Here is a 20976-nt window from a genome sequence, read left to right as displayed (position 1 = left end):
CGGGTTGGGATGGTACATCTTCGTTCAAGTCTGTGCTAAGTGGTGGGGCTGAGGCAGCGGAGTCTGGGGTTGAGACATTGGTTGTGGTGGGTACACTAGCCTCTGTATTCTTGCTAGATGTGCCACTGCTACTACTACTGCGAGGGGCACATTGTTCGGCAGAGGTAGAAGCAGCACTAGGCTTGCTTACAGGCTTAAAGAAATTGTACATTTAGCTCTTCAGTCAGCAGCAGTCGGGTGCACTGAGAGAGTGAATGACTGTAACTGTGAGTGTGTGTACACGTAGTAAACTTTAGGAATTCGCTTCGGAAAAATCAACGTCTTCTGTGTCTGACAGAAATCTCTGATTGAATCATGCATCCGTTGCTGGGGGCGTGATTATGTATAGGGTTGTTTTTTACACGCAGCTCATTGGTCTCAGTGTGTCCTGTGTGTTCTGATTAGGGATGTTAACCGATGACCGTTTGACCGGTGGTTGACCGAATCAACGTCAACCGGTTAATTTTTTTTTGGTTGTCGGTGAAAAAAAAAAAAAATCAATCGTTTTGAAGCTGCCGATTTTGGAGCGGAGAACCTGCAATTCTGTGTTGTAAACGCTTGGGGCATGCCATGCGGTGTAAGGACGACAGCTGACAAATCAGAAACAATTCAGTCATGTCCCGCCCTCCCGCCCCAGTTAAAGACAGCTGACAAATCAGAAACACCCATTCAGTCATGTCCCGCCCTCCCGCCCCAGTCAAAGACAGCTGACAAATCAGAAACACCCATTCAGTCATATCCCGCCCCAGTTAAAGACAGCTGACAAATCAGAAACACCCATTCAGTCATATCCCGCCCCACGTAAAGACAGCTGACAAATCAGAAACACCCATTCAGTCATGTCCCGCCCCAGTTGAACACAGCTGCCACTCGGCTAAAGAAAAAAGTGTAGACAGGCTTTTTAGCTTACAAATTACTATTCTGTTTATTATTATTATTATTATTATTATTATTATTATTATTATAAGGCACATCGAGTTTAGTCCTGCCTTGGCCAGTGCATTCTGAAAGTATGTTTCGGTCTGTAGCCAACAATGCATTGCAGATCATATCTCTCCACACAAACTGAAGGCGCAGATGCCGACTTTTTCACGGCTTTTTCATGGACTGTAACGGCATTTGCTTATGTAGTAATTTTAATACAGAATTTACTCTGATGAAATTATTCAGACACGCCAACGCCCCCCCCCCCCCCCCCAAAAAAAAAAAAAAATCGAATCTGCACGAGCCGTGAAAAAGGCGCGCCGTTTGCATCCCTGTAATAAACTCATAGGTTAACCGACTTTAACCGGCTAATGAGGCTCGGTGGTCGGTCAAGATTTTTTTTAGTTTTCGCCATCCCTAGTTCTGATCTGACAAATGTGCACCTTTTGCTAGCCGTCGTCCGCCCGTCAGAGCCGCTACCAAGTCATACAGTTATCGTGGTATTTTTTTTTTTTAATATTGACAGAATGTACATATACATTCCCCATATCTTGATTGGGTGGGCAGGACTCACGTTTGGGTGGGCACTGCCCCCCCCCCCCCCGCCCCACATCCGGCCTTGCCACTGACAGAGATGGACTGTAATATTATTTACTATTTTAACATTTATCATCATCATTATAGATATTTTAAGTTCGTTTCTTAGACAAGGATTTTTTAAACTTAACAAGTTTAAAAAATCCTTGTTTAAGAAACGAACTTAAAATATCTATAATAGATAGACATAATGAACTTCCACTACATATCATCATCATTAATTCTTTTCATTAAAAAATTCAAAATAACAAAAGGATTGCTGTCATGGTTTTCAGTTTATTCGAAGTTCTTTTCTGCTCTTTTTTAATTTTTATTTAAAAGCCTTTTTTAATCTATTCATTTTTACTGCATCAGTTCTATGGCATTAACATCTCATTTTAGTTTTTAAACTCTATATTCCTGAGATTGTTTCCACCATGTCACTGCTGCTTTTAAACCCTGCAGCTCACACAGAAGACAGTTAGTTTGTGTCTCAGGTGCAGTTTGTGTGATTAGTTACAGTGTTGTAGTAAATTCCCCAGTGATTTCAGACACATTGCAGTCGGATCAAGTCCCGTTTTGTGCTGCAGCTTCTCACATACGTCCATCTGACCCAAAGACTCTGTGACAAATCATCAGTGTGCAGTGAAAAGAAACAATCTTCCTCCTCAGGACATTGATGATGAACCTAAAACCTCTGCTTCAAGCTCACTATTAGAGAATGTGTCTTACTGAGGAGCAGGTCATGTGACTAGAGATGATCTTACCACAGTGTCTCCAGTTTACAGTGAGGATTCTCCAGTACAGCACAGAGACGCTTCACTCCTGAGTCTCCCAGTTTATTATTAGACAGATCCAGTTGTCTCAGGTGTGAGGGGTTTGATCTCAGAGCTGAACTCAGAGCAGCACAGCCTTCATCTGAGACACCACAACCCCACAACCTGCAGAGACACAATGACACACACTTCATCAACAGATTTTCATCTTGGTTTAATTCTTACTTTAAATATGATGAGTGTAAAATTCATTTTATTATTCAGAATGTCATGAGGATTTAATATCACCTGTTTATTCTCATTAACAGTGTAATTAATAATGATAATACTGAGTGTGATATTGAGTTTCTCTCCTCTGTTGTGTGTGATATTAAACCATCAGCAGCTGAAGCTGAACAGAGAACAGCAGAGAGACCATGAACTTTAATCAGAGAGAGAGAGAGAGACTGAATCTCAGATGGTTCTCTACTAGACTTATAGTGCACTACACAGGGGCAATAAACTTGTTTCTCCAGAGTCTACAGAGTGCATTTATAGAACACTATAGATTTATATTATTGTAGAATCAGAGAAGTAAACAATGATTATTCCATATAAATCCTACAAACATTCAGCCACTCGTTCTTGAGACAGCGTGCCAACAAGAATTTCAGAAAAAATGGAAAGAAAACCCGAAAACATACCGGTTTCACCTCTCAGTGTCGGAGGAATAAAAATGTCAGTGTAATTTATGACGATGTTCATTTGTCTAATAAGTTTTTCATCCCTCAAAAAAAGAGGAAGCACATATAAACAGTGCTGTAATTTCAACACCAGTCACCCAATCTGGATGCAAGTTTCCTCAAAATAAAGCTGAAGGTGTGCACTTTGAGCTCATCTTCATTATTTAATTTCATCAACAATGTACTGTGGAGGACAACAATAACAACAACAACAACAACAACAACCAGTTAAAAACAAACAAACAAACAAACAAACAAACAAAAAGACAGCAATTATCTATATCCACATCAGGGCTGGATTTAGGGGGGTCCTGGGATGAAGTTGGGAAAAAAAAAACAACAACTTTGAAACTCTACATTCCACACTACACCTAAAAATTTCATGCAACCAGAAAGAAAAGTTAAAAATAATAATGAATTGATCTTTGTAATGTTTTTCTGTTGCACTTGTTTTTACTGTAAAATTCAGTCCACGCTGCCTGTTACAAGCCTCGATATCTCAGAAACTAATGCAGATACAAGCCTGGAATTTTACATACCATTTACTGGGAATAGTGACTTCATTCAAAAAAGTATGAAGCAAATCTGAGACGGTCAGTTGGGAACTTTTTTTCGTCTGGTGAAAATTCATTTTTATTAATTTCTAAAGTAAAGCAATACAGTATGTTTCAGACACATTGCAGTCGAATCAAGTCCCGTTTTGTGCTGCAGCTTCTCACATCTGTCCATCTGACCCAAAGACTCTGTGACAAATCATCAGTGTGCAGTGAAAAGAAACAATCTTCCTCCTCAGGACATTGATGATGAACCTAAAACCTCTGCTTCAGTCTCACTATTAGAGAATGTGTCTTACTGAGGAGCAGGTCATGTGACTCTCAGAGAGATGATCTTACCCCAGTGTCTCCAGTTTACAGTGAGGATTCTCCAGTACAGCACAGAGACACTTCACTCCTGAGTCTCCCAGATTATTATTAGTCAGATTCAGTTCTCTCAGGTGTGAGGGGTTTGATCTCAGAGCTGAACTCAGAGCAGCACAGCCTTCATCTGAGACACCACAACCACACAACCTGAAGAGACACAATGACACACACTTCATCAGCAGATTTTCATCTTGGTGTAATAGTGGTTGTGAAGATGATGTCTCTCATGTTGGACTGTCTCTATTCTCTTCACCAATCACAAGCTATTATTAATAATGACTCAAACATTACCACTGTTACTGACATTAAGTTTACTCGAGGTGCAAATGATTCAGCAAAAAGTCAATAATTTAAAGGTTTAAATGAAGAGTCAGGTTTTGGAGAATTTATCTCTGCTTGATTGGATTTTTAATGATCACATATTTAATTGTAAACACATTTTAATTATTTCTTTAAAGTAAAAGTGATTCTGAGGAGAAATGATCACTTCATGACCAATATATTTGCTCTGCATATTTTACTTTTACAGAAAATTTTAATTGATAAACAACACTGTATACAACTATTAACTGCTGCTTTAGTGAGTTATTGTGACTCTCAGAGAGATGATCTTACCTCAGTGTCTCCAGTTTACAGTGAGGATTCTCCAGTAGAGCACAGAGACGCTTCACTCCTGAGTCTTCTAGTTTATTCCCAGTCAGATCCAGTGTCTTCACAGTCAGATGCAGTTCTCTCAGACTGGAGGTTTCTGAGTTGAGCACTGAGACCAGAGCTTCAGCACTTCTCCATTTAATCGTCTCACAACTGATCCTGAAGGAAATAAAATAATGCATAATAAACTCACACAAATGGTCAAACAGGTTCTCAAATCTTTCACTGCACCATTTTATTTTCATAAACGACAAAAGTACAAACTCCGAGTCGACAATACACTGAAATGCTGTAACAGTAATTCACAGTTCGAGCTGTTCGGATTTGAGTTTTCTGCTGCACACATCATCACTGACACATGGGATAAACAAGCAACATCAAATCTGATCACCAAATCGGGAAATAAGAGTCTGATCTAAAATATTTATAAGAGGAGAAAGGAAAAGAGTTTCAAAAGTCAGGTTTAGATGAAGCACACCGAGTTCAAGGCAGAGTCATATTTATCTGAACAGATCAGACATTTGATTTGTTCTCTAATTATTGAGCGACTGAAATGATCACAGCCCAGTGCTGAAGGAGTTTTATGGAGATACTCATGATGAGCTACTTGGCTAACAGTGTGTGTGTGTGTGTGTGCGCGCGCGTGCGTGTGTGTGTTCCCAGGTGCTCCTTATTTGTTCCTGGTGCCAGTGATTTACAGACTGGACATGTTCTTCCCCTTACACTCTGTATGTTGTCTCTCCCTGTCTGACCTGAAACCAATAAATCACAGAGCTACAGCAGGGAAAAGAACAAAAGCTGTGAAGGTCAAAAAATTTACAATTTATAAAAGATGTCAGGATATTAGAAGAACAAAAGAATAATTAGCATGTAATAAATTTATATTATGATGTAGTAAAAGTAAATAAGAATGGTGTTTCTAATGAGTTCTCTGTGAAAGTCTGTTTTTCCACTTGAATAAAACCTTTTATCAGGTCATAATAACAGTAAAGATTTTAATTATAATTCTCTATTACTGCAAACTCCACATGGTTCTATCGTCCCAGTGTCTGCGTCATTACATTTCAGCTATGACACAAATTTAACATAGAGAAATGTGAAGAAAAAGATTTTCAAACTAAACACAGTGAAGATTTTACACAGAAAAAAAAATCTGCATGTTTATTGGACACTGGAGCCTGTAATAGAGGTGTAATTTGTAAATATTGTAAATAAACGATAAGTAAAAGCTGTGTTTGATTATTTGCATTGATTTTTGGAAATGTGTTGTTTGTAAGTCGAGTTAGTTGGCTGTCGCTTCCATCTTCAGCTCACAGATTTGATACTTCTTGGGACAAAATTACATCATTCGACATGTAAATGTTTTTCTCCTTCAATGACATCAACTGGTTTCCACATGTTTAATCTCTGCCCTTCAGTATTATTCAACTCTACATGCAACTGTTATCCCCTAATGTATCTACTGATCTATTTGCATGAACACACTCTGGATCACCTGAAACTCAAAACATCCCAAAACAGGGGTGGACAGGAACGAATTACACTTACTTGAGTTCTGAACTTAAGGACATTTTTTATATCTATACTTTACTCGAGCGTTCATTTTTTGGAAACTTATGACTTTTACTCCACTACAATCGAAGGACAAATATTGGACTTTTGACTCCAGGACATTTCTCTGAAGGTTCCTGTTACTCGTTACTCTGAAACATGGCTTTCATATCAGCAGATGAATTTTCGTTTCTTTTCTAAAATGTGAGGCCATATGCTGTGTTCGTGACAGGAGAAAACCAATCACAGTAAACTCCACCTACGATCAAGTTCAAAGTGCTTGCTGCATTTTTTGAACAGTTCAGTTTGAACTTGGTGGTGGTGATGATGGTAATGATGGCTACAGCAGATAAAAATGATGGTTCCTCACCAGAGCACCCAGGGCCAAATCTGAAGTCCTTGTTTGAGATTTTTGAAATGAAGAAAGATTTGTATTGTTTTAAATGTTTGCTCTGTTTACCGCACAAACATCACTGTTACACAAATTTTCCGTCCAACCTGAGAAAGCATGGTGAGGGATATAAACATTAGTTGGCAGGGTGGGGTGTGAAAAAATGAAAAACAGCAACAACGCTGTACTTTTGTTCATTCAAGTGTGTTTCTATCAGCATTTCTTCAGGCTTTGTATCATATTCTACACACTTTTTATTCTACAGGTTCTACAACACTGCATTCAGTAGGTTGTTTCCGAGTCATAAGATTCTGTAAATGGATCGTGGCAACAATACAACATAAAAAAGGAAACAAGAAAAACATCAATAAAAAGTACTTTTGAAGACTTAAAGTGCACATGAAACAAATTTTTTCAAAGTATTTCAGAAACATAATGTTGAAACAAATAATTGCCAAGTTTGAGATGACAGGAATGAAAACTGACGTTTTTATGAGGCAAAGAAGTTTCATAGGTTTCCTAAAAAATTGGCAGTTCAGAACTCACAGCCAAAACACATCATACAACACCGCCGTGACGTCACGTTCATTGCAAACTTACCATCACATATCGCATTCCACTCCAGCAGACAGGAAACCCAAACAAACAGGATGTTGATATTGTGTCATTGAAGCACCAAATAATGTTAGTTTTATGAACACAACCTTTACCCCGGGTATAAGGACTCATCAGATCCCATCCGATCCGGCTCCGAGAAGAAACTGGGTCAAATTTGTGCAGCGGTATCACCTGGACTTTCACGAACCTCTGAGCAAATACACTGCGCTGTGCTCAGCACATTTCAAAGACAGCTGTTATGAAAGGAGGTATTCGATTCCAACCAGAGACTCCGTCATGATAAAACCACCAGAAATCATCAGTGAACGCCAAAAAACACAAGTTTAGACACCAAAATGTTATATTTTATGTCAACAGCGAGTGAACAATCTGCATCACATGATTTATTGTTCGTTTCATGGATCTCCGCCACAAATAAGAATATTCTTGTAGAGATGGAATAATGAATAAACCTTCAGGCTAAAGGTAAAAAGAAAACCAAAGGTGAAGTTTCATGTTGTATTTCATGCTGTGATGCCAGTGGTATTGCTCTTTATCATATCACAGCACTGATGTCTACATAGAGCTCAATCTGTCACAGTCACACAAACAGCTCTGCAGACAACACACAATTTATGGTTTTGCTTTTCCTTTCTTTCAATCAATCATTTTATTCAAATAACGAAGGTTAAAGCTTCAATTTTTTGAAGAGGGCAGTTAGTTTGTGTCTCAGGTGCAGTTTGTGTGATTAGTTACAGTGTTGTCGTAAATTTCACAGTGATTTCAGACACACTGCAGTCAGATCAAGTCCCGTGTTGTGCTGCAGCTTCTCACATACGTCCATCTGACCCAAAGACTCTGTGACAAATCATCAGTGTGCAGTGAAAAGAAACAATCTTCCTCCTCAGGACATTGATGATGAACCTAAAACCTCTGCTTCAGTCTCACTATTAGAGAATGTGTCTTACTGAGGAGCAGGTCATGTGACTCTCAGAGAGATGATCTTACCCCAGTGTCTCCAGTTTACAGTGAGGATTCTCCAGTACAGCACAGAGACACTTCACTCCTGAGTCTCCCAGATTATTATCAGACAGATCCAGTTGTCTCAGGTGTGAGGGGTTTGATCTCAGAGCTGAACTCAGAGCAGCACAGCCTTCATTTGAGACACCACAACCCCACAACCTGCAGAGACACAATGACACACACTTCATCAACAGATTTTCATCTTGGTGTAATTCTTACTTTAAAGATGATGCATGTAAAATTTAATTTTATTATTCAGAATGTCATGAGGATTTAATATCACCTGTTTATTCTCATTAACAGTGTAATTAATAATGATAATACTGAGTGCTATATTGAGTTTCTCTCCTCTGTTGTGTGTGATATTAAACCATCAGCAGCTGAAGCTGAACAGAGAACAGCAGAGAGAAGAAAAGCTGTGAAGGTCAACAGAACAAAAAATAATTCATAAACGATATCAAAAACGATATATAACGATATATAAAAATAAGTATTTTGTACTCATACCATACGTAAGTCTTACATATATGATTTATGTTTCATGTTTTCAGGACTTTTCTTGTTGCTCTGTTGCAGAAATAAATGTTTTTAAAAATAATTTCTGTACTTTAAAAAAAAAAAAAATTATTTCTGCAACAGAGCAACAAGAAAAGTCCCGAAAACATGAAACATAAATCATATATGTAAGATTTACGTATGGTATGAGTACAAAATACTTATTTTTATATCGAGTTTCGGATACAAAACACACTTTGTTTTGCCTCACAATGACTCACAATATTGCAAAGATGAATTATAAAACTAAAAACATTATAAAACAGGAGTGTGTACTGCAGTACTGTCTTATCATTCAGTCTGCCTTTGCACTCAGGAGGAAATTAAACAACCTGTCCTCCTCATCTACATCAGCTTCCTGTGCAGCCTCTGCAAATTGTGGGCGCCGTTCACGCCGTCCCTCCGTCCACCATAGGTGGACTGCTCTCTCAGCAATAAACGCATCAAGATCCAGTCCCTGTAGAGCAGGGGTTCTCAACCTTTTCTGCTTTAAGGCCCACCTATTCAGGTGCAGTTTGTGTGATTAGTTACAGTGTTGTAGTAAATTTCACAGTGATTTCAGACACATTGCAGTCGGATGAAGTCCCGTTTTGTGCTGCAGCTTCTCACATATGTCCATCTGACCCAAAGACTCTGTGACAAATCATCAGTGTGCAGTGAAAAGAAACAATCTTCCTCCTCAGGACATTGATGATGAACCTAAAACCTCTGCTTCAGTCTCACTATTAGAGAATGTGTCTTACTGAGGAGCAGGTCATGTGACTCTCAGAGAGATGATCTTACCTCAGTTTCTCCAGTTTACAGTGAGGATTCTCCAGTCCAGCACAGAGACGCTTCACTCCTGAGTCTCCCAGATTATTTTTAGTCAGATCCAGTTCTCTCAGGTGTGAGGGGTTTGATCTCAGAGCTGAACTCAGAGCAGCACAGCCTTCATCTGAGACACCACAACCACACAACCTGCAGAGACACAATGACACACACTTCATCAACAGATTTTCATCTTGGTGTAATAGTGGTTGTGAAGATGATGTCTCTCATGTTGGACTGTCTCTATTCTCTTCACCAATCACAAGCTATTATCAATGATGACTCAAACATTACCACTGTTACTGACATTAAGTTTACTTGCGGTGCAAATGATTCAGCAAAAAGTCAATAATTTAAAGGTTTAAGTGAAGAGTCAGGTTTTGGAGAATTTATCTCCGCTTGACTGGATTTTTAATGATCACATTTAATTGTAAAGACATTTTAAATATTTCTTTAAAGTAAAAGTGATTCTGAGGCGAAATGATCACTTCATGACTAATATATTTGTTCTGCATGTTTTACTTTTACAGAAAATTTTAATTGATAAACAACACTGTATACAACTGAGCGAAGCTAGATAAAACGTCCAGCTGTGGGGGAAAGCCTCTCCCACCTATTGGCTGAGGGCCCCCACTGTGGCACTCAGAAAGAGGAGGAAAAAGGTCTCTGTTCATTCCACAGAAAATGTGTCCTTATGCATCCCTCGCCTGTATATATTCTCACCTCACTGGGATAAAGGTATAAATGCAAATATCTTGAAGTGAACACAACACCGCCTATTTTAAGTTCTGTTTAGCTCTCCAACGCTTTAAAAGTCAATCAGAACTTATAACTCCTCTGGAGAGGGTGAGGGATGCCTTCTGAAGGCTCGCAGTCTCTCCTCGATACTTTTTTCTCGCTCCTCACCTGTCCCTCGCCGGCTCGGTCTTCCCACTGTTTCCCAGGCGGAGCGGGACAGCTGCTCAGCCAGACTCTCCCTCGGTGTAATCAGGCTGACTGGCAGCCCTCTGTCCTTCATGTCTATGGTCGCTTCCTCCGCTGTCCGATACAGTTGAGTCCCATCCTCGTAAAACACTCGTAGTTTAGCTGGGAACGGAGTCTGGAAGCGGATATTTCTCCAGATTCCTTCCTCTTCTGCAGGACTGCTGGGGGGTAATCCTGCTCAAAATATAGAGTGCTTCGAGGTCAGCGCGAACCCAGCGGCGGCCATATTGGAAGACAAAGGTCGCTGTGTCAGTGCATTGTTGTTGTTCAGTGAAGCAAAAAGGGGTGACAATGCCGAATACGTGTGTCATTGTTGGCTGTAGTAGCCGGGGGGAAAAGGGTGGCAAAAGCTTCCACAGATTCCCTAAAGTCGTGACTAACCAGGGAATTGCAGCACAGGAGAAAAGCGAATGGAGGAGATGACAGTGGCTGGCTGCCATTAACCGATCAAATTTAGGACAACTTGACTGTATCCGGATTTGTTCTGATCACTTTGTGACAGGTAGGTTAATATTGTCTTGAATTTCATAGTTACTAAAATAGTTACTAAAATAGTTATTTTAATTTCATTGTTACTGGTAGCGGGCGGCACGGTGGTGTAGTGGTTAGCGCTGTCGCCTCACAGCAAGAAGGTCCTGGGTTCGAGCCCCGGGGCCGGCGAGGGCCTTTCTGTGTGGAGTTTGCATGTTCTCCCCGTGTCCGCGTGGGTTTCCTCCGGGTGCTCCGGTTTCCCCCACAGTCCAAAGACATGCAGGTTAGGTTAACTGGTGACTCTAAATTGAGCGTAGGTGTGAATGTGAGTGTGAATGGTTGTCTGTGTCTATGTGTCAGCCCTGTGATGACCTGGCGACTTGTCCAGGGTGTACCCCGCCTTTCGCCCGTAGTCAGCTGGGATAGGCTCCAGCTTGCCTGCGACCCTGTAGAAGGATAAAGCAGCTACAGATAATGAGATGAGATGAGATGAGATGAGTTACTGGTAGCATCCAGCATGCCGGCTGTTGTGTGACCGTCGTTCTTTCCCTCAGTCTCATGGCCGCTTCAACATAAAACAACAGGGAAGCAACATGGGAGCAACATTCCCCAAGTCCAGCAATGCAGTTGCAATATGCACACAAAATAGCATGTCTCTTGTCAACTATTATCCAGGGGTGTAGACTAGGCTGGGATAGTCTCTGCGAGTGTAACACTTTCCCTCTGATCACTTTTGTCTCTCTGTCTTCAGCAGTCAACACCGACACATCTACATTCCCAATGAAACGTACCTTCTCAGCATAACGCTCCCGTGCCTGCTTATCTAAACTATCACAGTAGTGCTCCATCACTTCAGATGTCTAAATTCTTAAAAAATCCAAGCTTCTAAGCCCTCTAACGCGGAAAGGAATCGGTGAATGTGTACTCTATGATGTGTACTCTATGAGTGCTCTGGAGCGAGTGACTTCCAAGATGGCCGCGCAGACCGCAGTGTTACTATTTTTAGCATCATCTCGGAGCCCTCTATATTAGCCTCCTGTTGAGAAAAACCTTCTTCTTTCCCCAAGCCTTGCGCAGAATCTCTTCTTTAATCCTGAAGCGGAGGAATTTGGCTATTATTGACCGCGGCTTATCTTCCCTGTCTCCGGCGGGTCTTGGCACCAGCGCGCGGTGCGCCCTCTCGATGTCGAGCTCCTCAGTTGGGGGGAAAATCACCAGGGTGTCCCATAATAGCTTTCCCACAAGCTCCACCATAGATGATCCCTCAGCTCCTTCGAGAACATTGTATATCCTTAAATTCTCCCGTCGGGATCTCCCTTCATGATCGAGTAGCTTGTTTTCTTGCTGATACGTGACTTTTATCATCTTGTTCAACACTTGCTCTGCGTTTTGAACACAGTCTTCCACTTTTTCAATTCGCACCTCTGCCTCCGCTATTTTTTGGTTGATGTTAGTGATCTCGGATTTAATTTCGTTTAATTGTTCTTTTCTGTCTCTTCGGAAGTCCTGAATTTCCTCTAAAACTTTGGTCAGACTTGCAGCGTCATTTGAGTAAGGGTTAGCATTAGCTCCGCCATCTTGTGCCTGTGTAGGGGAGCTGTTCTCCGGATTTTTTTCATTTACAAGCACTGCATCTGTGTTTTCTTTGTTTGTTTGCTCCTTCCCCATTCTTGCCCCTCTTGTCTGTTCAAGTAGGACCTGAAAACCTAGTATTTGACGGTCTAACGGGGTGAAATAACTATTTTTGCGAGGGAGCTGTTACTTTAGGCTTCCATTCAGGATGATGACGTCACCAGAACCTCATTGCTGCATTTTAATGAAATGTGAGGGGAAGCCGGGCTTCCGGTGCCGTCTTACAGCAATCACCACTGACAGAGATGGACTGGAAGATTATTCACTATTTTAACATTTATCATCAACATCATTAATTCTTTTCATTAAAAAATTCAAAATAACAAAATGATTGTTGTCGTGGCTTTCAGTTTATTGGAAGTTCTTTTCTGCTCCTTTTTAATTTTTATTTAAAAGCCTTTTTTTATCTGTTCATTTTTACTGCATCAGTTCTATGGCATTAACGTCTCATTTTAGTTTTTAAACTCTATATTCCTGAGATCGTTTCCACCATGTCACTGCTGCTTTAACCCTTTGGTGACTGACCCCTTGAAAATGGTTCCTCCAGGAACGATGACGTTTCAGTTGTCAAGACAACGGAAAAACTAAAATACAAAAACAGAAAGATACGTCACAATGCTCTTGTGCACAAAACAAAATGCTCTTGTATTTGTATTTGTATTTTAGTTTTTCCATTGTCTTGACAACTGAAATGTCATGGTTCCTGGAGGAACCATTTTCAAGGGGTCAGTCACCAATTTAAACCCTGCAGCTCACACAGAGGGCAGTTAGTTTGTGTCTCAGGTGCAGTTTGTGTGATTAGTTACAGTGTTGTAGTAAATTTCACAGTGATTTCAGACACATTGCAGTCGGATCAAGTCCCGTTTTGTGCTGCAGCTTCTCACATATGTCCATCTGACCCAAAGACTCTGTGACAAATCATCAGTGTGCAGTGAAAAGAAACAATCTTCCTCCTCAGGACATTGATGATGAACCTAAAACCTCTGCTTCAGTCTCACTATTAGAGAATGTGTCTTACTGAGGAGCAGGTCATGTGACTCTCAGAGAGATGATCTTACCTCAGTGTCTCCAGTTTACAGTGAGGATTCTCCAGTACAGCACAGAGACGCTTCACTCCTGAGTCTCCCAGATTATTATCAGTCAGATTCAGGTCTCTCAGGTGTGAGGGGTTTGATCTCAGAGCTGAACTCAGAGCAGCACAGCCTTCATCTGAGACACCACAACCACACAACCTGCAGAGACACAATGACACACACTTCATCAACAGATTTTCATCTTGGTGTAATAGTGGTTGTGAAGATGATGTCTCTCATGTTGGACTGTCTCTATTCTCTTCACCAATCACAAGCTATTATTAATAATGACTCAAACATTACCACTGTTACTGACATTAAGTTTACTCGAGGTGCAAATGATTCAGCAAAAAGTCAATAATTTAAAGGTTTTAGTGAAGAGTCAGGTTTTGGAGAATTTATCTCTGCTTGACTGGATTTTTAATGATCACATATTTAATTGTAAAGACATTTTAATTATTTCTTTAAAGTAAAATTGATTCTGAGGAGAAATGATCACTTCATGACTAATATATTTGTTCTGAATGTTTTACATCCATCCATCCATCCATTATCTGTAGCTGCTTATCCTGTACAGGGTCACACGCAAGCTGGAGCCTATCCCAGCTGACGATGGGTGAGAGGCGGGGTTCACCCTGGACAAGACACCAGATCATCGCTTGGCTGACACACAGAGACAAACAACCATTCACACTCACATTCACACCTACAGTCAATTTAGAGACACCAATTATCTGAACCTGCATGTCTTTGGACTGTGGGGGAAACTGGAGCACCCGGAGGAAACCCACGCAGACACGGGGAGAACATGCAAACTCCACACAGAAAGGCCCTCGTCAGCCGCTGCGTTCAAACCCAGAACCTTCTTGCTGTGAGGTGACAGTGCTAACCACTATACCACCGTGCCGCCTGCATGTTTATTTTTACAGAAAATTTTAATTGATGAATAACACTGTATACAACTATTAACTGCTGCTTTAGTGATTTAGTGTGACTCTCAGAGAGATGATCTTACCCCAGTGTCTCCAGTTTACAGTGAGGATTCTCCAGTACAGCACAGAGACGCTTCACTCCTGAGTCTCCCAGATTATTATTAGACAGATTCAGTTCTCTCAGGTGTGAGGGGTTTGATCTCAGAGCTGAACTCAAAGCAGCACAGCCTTCATCTGAGACACCACAACCCCACAACCTGCAGAGACACAATGACACACACTTCATCAACAGATTTTCATCTTGGTGTAATTCTTACTTTAAAGATGATGAGTGGAAAATCAATTTTATTATTGAGAATGTTATGAGGATTTAATATCACCTGTTTATTCTCATTAACAGTGTAATTAATAATGATAATACTGAGTGTTATATTGAGTTTCTCTCCTCTGTTGTGTGTGATATTATACCATCAGCAGCTGAAGCTGAACAGAGAACAGCAGAGAGACCATGGACTTTAATCAGAGAGAGAGACTGAATCTCAGATGGTTCTCTACTAGACTTATAGTGCACTACACAGGGGCAATAAACTTGTTTCTGCAGAGTGCATTTATAGAACACTATAGATTTATATTATTGTAGAATCAGAGAAGTAAACAATGATTATTCCATAGAAATCCTACAAACATTCAGCCACTCGTTCTTGAGACAGCGTGCGAACAAGAATTTCAGAAAAAATAGACAGAAAACCCCCCAAAATAACGGTTTCACCTCTCAGTGTCAGAGGAATAAAAATGTCAGTGTAATTTATGATGATGTTCATTTGTCTAATTAGTTTTTCATCCCTCAAAAAAGAGGGATCACACATAAACAGTGCTGTAATTTCAACACCAGTCACCCAATCTGGATGCAAATTTCCTCAAAATAAAGCTGACGGTCTGCACTTTGAGCTCATCTTCATTATTTAATTTCATCAACAATAAACTGTGGAGAACAACAACAACAACAGTTAAAAAAAACAAACAACCCCCCCCCCCCCCCAAAAAAAAAAAAAAAAAAAAAACACCACCACAGCAATTATCAATATCCACGTCAGGGCTGGATTTAGGGGGGTCCTGGGATGAATTTAAAAAAAAAAAAATAACTTTGAAACTCTACATTCCACACTATCCCTAAAAATTTCATGCAACCATAAAGAAAAGTTAAAAATAATAATGAATTGATCTTTATAATATTTTTCTGTTGCACTTGTTTTACTGAAAAATTCGAGCCACGCTGCTGTTAAAAGCCTCGATATCTCAGAAACTAATGCACATACAAGCCTGGAATTTACACACTATTTACTGGGAATAGTGACTTTATTCAAAAAGTATGAACCAAATCTGAGACGATCAGTTGGGAACTTTTTTTTTCATCTGGTGAAAATTCATTTTCATTCTTTTCTGAAGTAAAGTAATACATTTCAGACACACTGCAGTCAGATCAAGTCCCGTTTTCTGCTGCAGCTTCTCACATACGTCCATCTGACCCAAAGACTCTGTGACAAATCATCAGTGTGCAGTGAAAAGAAACAATCTTCCTCCTCAGGACATTGATGATGAACCTAAAACCTCTGCTTCAGTCTCACTAATAGAGAATGTGTCTTACTGAGGAGCAGGTCATGTGACTCTCAGAGAGATGATCTTACCCCAGTGTCTCCAGTTTACAGTGAGGATTCTCCAGTACAGCACAGAAACGCTTCACTCCTGAGTCTCCAAGATTATTACAGGACAGATTCAGGTCTCTCAGGTGTGAGGGGTTTGATCTCAGAGCTGAACTCAGAGCAGCACAGCCTTCATCTGAGACACCACAACCCTGCAACCTGCAGAGACACAATGACACACACTTCATCAACAGATTTTCATCTTGGTTTAATTCTTACTTTAAAGATGATGAGTGTAAAATTAATGTTATTATTCAGAATGTCATGAGGATTTAATATCACCTGTTTATTCTCATTAACAGTGTAATTAATAATGATAATACTGAGTGCTATATTGAGTTTCTCTCCTCTGTTGTGTGTGATATTAAACCATCAGCAGCTGAAGCTGAACAGAGAACAGCAGAGAGACCATGAACTTTAATCAGAGAGAGAGAGAGAGAGAGAGAGAGAGAGACTGAATCTCAGATGGTTCTCTACTAGACTTATAGTGCACTACACAGGGGCAATAAACTTGTTTCTCCAGAGTCTACAGAGTGCATTTATAGAACACTATAGATTTATATTATTGTAGAATCAGAGAAGTAAACAATGATTATTCCATATAAATCCTACAAACATTCAGCCACTCGTTCCTGAGACAGCGTGCGAACAAGAATTTCAGAAAAAATGGACAGAAAACCCCAAAAAATAACGGTTTCACCTCTCAGTGTCAGAGGAATAAAAATGTCAGTATAATTTATGACGATGTTCATTTGTCTAATTAGTTTTTCATCCCTCAAAAAAGAGGGAGCACATATAAACAGTGCTGTAATTTCAACACCAGTCGCCCAATCTGGATGCAAGTTTCCTCAAAATAAAGCTGACGGTCTGCATTTTGAGCTCATCTTCATTATTTAATTTCATCAACAATAAACTGTGGAGGACAACAACAACAACAACAACAACAACAACAACAACAACAACAACAACAACAGTTACAAGCCACCCCCCCCCCCCCAAAAAAAAAAAAAAAAAAACCACCACATCAAGTATCAATATCCACGTCAGGGCTGGATTTTGGGGGGTCCTGGGATTAATTAAAAAAAAAAAAAAACTTTGACACTCTACATTCCACACTATCCCTAAAAATTTCATGCAACCAGGAAGAAAATTTAAAAATAATAATGAATTGATCTTTATAATATTTTTCTGTTGCACTTGTTTTACTGTAAAATTCGAGCCACGCTGCCTGTTAAAAGCCTCGATATCTCAGAAACTAATGCAGATACAAGCCTGGAATTTTACACACTATTTATTTGGAATAGTGACTTTATTCAAAAAGTATGAAGCAAATCTGAGACGATCAGTGGGGAACTTTTTTTTTTCCATCTGGTGAAAATTCATTTTCATTAATTTCTAAAGTAAAGTAATACATTTCAGACACATTGCAGTCAGATCAAGTCCTGTTTTGTGCTGCAGCTTCTCACATACGTCCATCTGACCCAAAGGCTCTGTGACAAATCATCAGTGTGCAGTGAAAAGAAACAATCTTCCTCCTCAGGACATTGATGATGAACCTAAAACCTCTGCTTCAGTCTCACTATTAGAGAATGTGTCTTACTGAGGAGCAGGTCATGTGACTCTCAGAGAGATGATCTTACCCCAGTGTCTCCAGTTTACAGTGAGGATTCTCCAGTACAGCACAGAGACGTTTCACTCCTGAGTCTCCCAGATTATTATTAGACAGATCCAGTTCTCTCAGGTGTGAGGGGTTTGATCTCAGAGCTGAACTCAGAGCAGCACAGCCTTCATCTGAGACACCACAACCACACAACCTGCAGAGACACAATGACACACACTTCATCAACAGATTTCCATCTTGGTGTAATAGTGGTTGTGAAGATGATGTCTCTCATGTTGGACTGTCTCTATTCTCTTCACCAATCACAAGCTATTATTAATAATGACTCAAACATTACCACTGTTACTGACATTAAGTTTACTCGAGGTGCAAATGATTCAGTAAAAAGTCAATAATTTAAAGGTTTAAGTGAAGAGTCAGGTTTCGTAGAATTTATCTCTGCTTGACTGGATTTTTAATGATCACATATTTAATTCTAAAAATACATTTAATTATTTCTTGAAAGTAAAAGTGATTCTGAGGAGAAATGATCACATCATGACTAATATATTTGTTCTGCATGTTTTACTTTTACAGAAAATTTTAATTGATAAACAACACGGTATACAACTATTAACTGCTGCTTTAGTGAGTTATTGTGACTCTCAGAGAGATGATCTTACCCCAGTGTCTCCACTTTACAGTGAGGATTCTCCAGTACAGCACAGAGACGCTTCACTCCTGAGTCTTCTAGTTTATTCCCAGTCAGATCCAGTGTCTTCACAGTCAGATGCAGTTCTCTCAGACTGGAGGTTTCTGAGTTGAGCACTGAGACCAGAGCTTCAGCGCTTCTCCCTTTAATTGCATCACAACTGATCCTGAAGGAAATAAAATAATGCATAATAAACTCACACAAATGATCGAACAGGTCCTCAAACCTTTCACTGCACCATTTCATTTTCATAAATGACAAAAGTACAAACTCCGAGTCAACAATACACTGAAATGCTGTAACAGTAATTCACAGTTCGAGCTGTTCAGATTTGAGTTTTCTGCTGCGCACATCATCACTGACACATAGGATAAAGACGCAACATCAAATCTGATCACCAAATCAGGAAATAAGAGTCTGATCTAAAATATTTATAAGAGGAGAAAGGAAAAGAGTTTCCAAAGTCAGGTTTAGATGAAGCAGGCAGATTTCGAGGCAGAGTCATATTTATCTGAACAGATCAGACTTTTGATTTGTTCTCTAATTAGTGAGCGACAGAAATGATCACAGCCCAGTGCTGAAGGGGTTTTATGGAGATGCTCATGATGAGCTACTTGGCTAAGAGAGAGAGAATGTGTGTGTTCCCAGGTGCTCCTTATTTGTTCGTGGTGCCAGTGATTTACAGACTGGACATGTTCTTCCCCTTACACTCTGTGTGTTGTCTCTCCCTGTCTGACCTGAAATCAATCAATCACAGAGCTACAGCAGGGAAAAGAACAAAAGCTGTGAAGGTCAAAAAAGTTAAAAATTATAAAAGATATCAGGATATTAGAAGAACAAAAGAATAATTAGCATGTAATAAATGTATCTTATGACGTAATAAAAGTAAATAAGAATGGTGTTTCTAATGAGTTCTCTGTGAAAGTCTGTTTTTCCACTTGAATAAAACCTTTTATCAGGTCATAATAACAGTAAAGATTTTAATTATAATTCTGTATTACTGCAAACTCCACATGGTTCTATCAGCCCAGTGTCTGTGTCATTACATTTCACTAATAACACAAATTTAATGTGGAGAAAAAAGATTTTAAAACACGGTGAAGTTTTTGCACAGAAAAAAAATCTCCATGTTTATTGGACACTGGAACCTGTAATAGAGGTGTAATTTGTAAATAAACTATAAGTAAAAGTTGTGTTTGATTATTTGCATTGATTTTTGGAAATGTGTTGTTTGTAAGTCTAGTTAGTTGGCTGTCGCTTCCATCTTCAGCTCACAGCTTCGATACCTCTTGGGAAAAAATGACATCATTCGACATGTAAATATTTTTCTCCTTCAATGACATCAACTGGTTTCCACATGTTTAATCGCTGCCCTTCAGTATTATTCAATTCTACATGCAACTGTTATCCCATAATTTATCTACTGATCTATTTGTATGAAAGGTACCCTTCCACCAAAAACGTTTAATACTGGCTCTTTTTGAAATACCATAGTTCACTCCGAGTTGCATATGCATGCTGCATGTGAAAATGTAATTCTACTCCCATTCCCTGTATTAGCTTATGAAAAGAAATAGTTGGAAAAAACGAGCGAATCTGAAAAAGCCCTACGAACTTACGTCACTTCGAAAATTAGTATTCATGGCTCGCCCACCTTGGCTTGCAACCGCCCACGGGAAGAAAGTTCGGATTTAAGCGCAAGGAGAGATAGCATAGCCCATCTCGTCAGTAGCTAACGAATAGCACCTAACAGCAAGTTGAAAACATGTCTGAACAAGTTCATGCCTGTGTTATTTGTGGCAGTAACACATCAACGTTGCATTTCTTGCCCAAGATAGAAGAGGTGAAGAAGAAATGGTTGGAATTTATCTTTGGAACACCACCAGCGAAGTATAATGCAACGTTAGTACTGTGTTCTGATAATTTCAACCACAGTGACTTTTCAAACTTCGGTGCCTTCAGTAGTGGTTTTGCGTCGAGGTTGTATTTAATCCCTGGATCTGTACCGTCAAGACGATCGACCACCAGCTCACAAGCTGTAAGTGAAACATGAACTTTTTGTTCGAAGGTTTTTGTTACAAAATAGCATGTTCATATTCTCCACGTTAGCATGCATGTGTGGCACCCCTGGGAGGGAATGGCCACATTAATGTTATTTTATGCAAATTAATGGGACAATTTCATTAATGCATGTGTTTCAATTTCAGTTTCAGTTTAAAAGTGAAGAACCAGTTAAAGGGGATAATTTTAGTTTAAAAGCAGTGGGGCAGAACATTTGTTGTTGCTTCAGGTGTTCGGGGGGTACGGTAAGGGAGCCCCACCTCCCGCCGCTCCCTCAGA

The 20976-nt window shown here is 39.8% G+C and overlaps 1 protein-coding gene across 1 annotated transcript in view; it reads right to left on the bottom strand.

The window, feature by feature from the left end:
• Positions 1-3752: 3752 nt before the first annotated feature.
• The window catches only part of LOC132870287 (NACHT, LRR and PYD domains-containing protein 12-like), a 361706-nt gene continuing 344482 nt past the window's right edge, over positions 3753-20976 (bottom strand). The window contains exons 13-20 of the mRNA XM_060903922.1: positions 17965-18138; positions 16310-16483; positions 14708-14881; positions 13678-13851; positions 9509-9682; positions 8156-8329; positions 4725-4767; positions 3753-3758 (exon numbers count right to left, since the gene is read on the bottom strand). Of these exons, the coding sequence (XP_060759905.1) occupies positions 3753-3758; positions 4725-4767; positions 8156-8329; positions 9509-9682; positions 13678-13851; positions 14708-14881; positions 16310-16483; positions 17965-18138 (1093 nt within the window). The remainder of the gene's footprint in view (positions 3759-4724; positions 4768-8155; positions 8330-9508; positions 9683-13677; positions 13852-14707; positions 14882-16309; positions 16484-17964; positions 18139-20976) is intronic.

This window comes from Neoarius graeffei, chromosome 22 (assembly GCF_027579695.1).
Source record: "Neoarius graeffei isolate fNeoGra1 chromosome 22, fNeoGra1.pri, whole genome shotgun sequence".
NCBI lineage: Eukaryota > Metazoa > Chordata > Actinopteri > Siluriformes > Ariidae > Neoarius > Neoarius graeffei.
The sequence above is the reverse complement of the archived record's forward strand: the minus strand, read 5'-3'. Positions and strand labels throughout refer to the sequence as shown.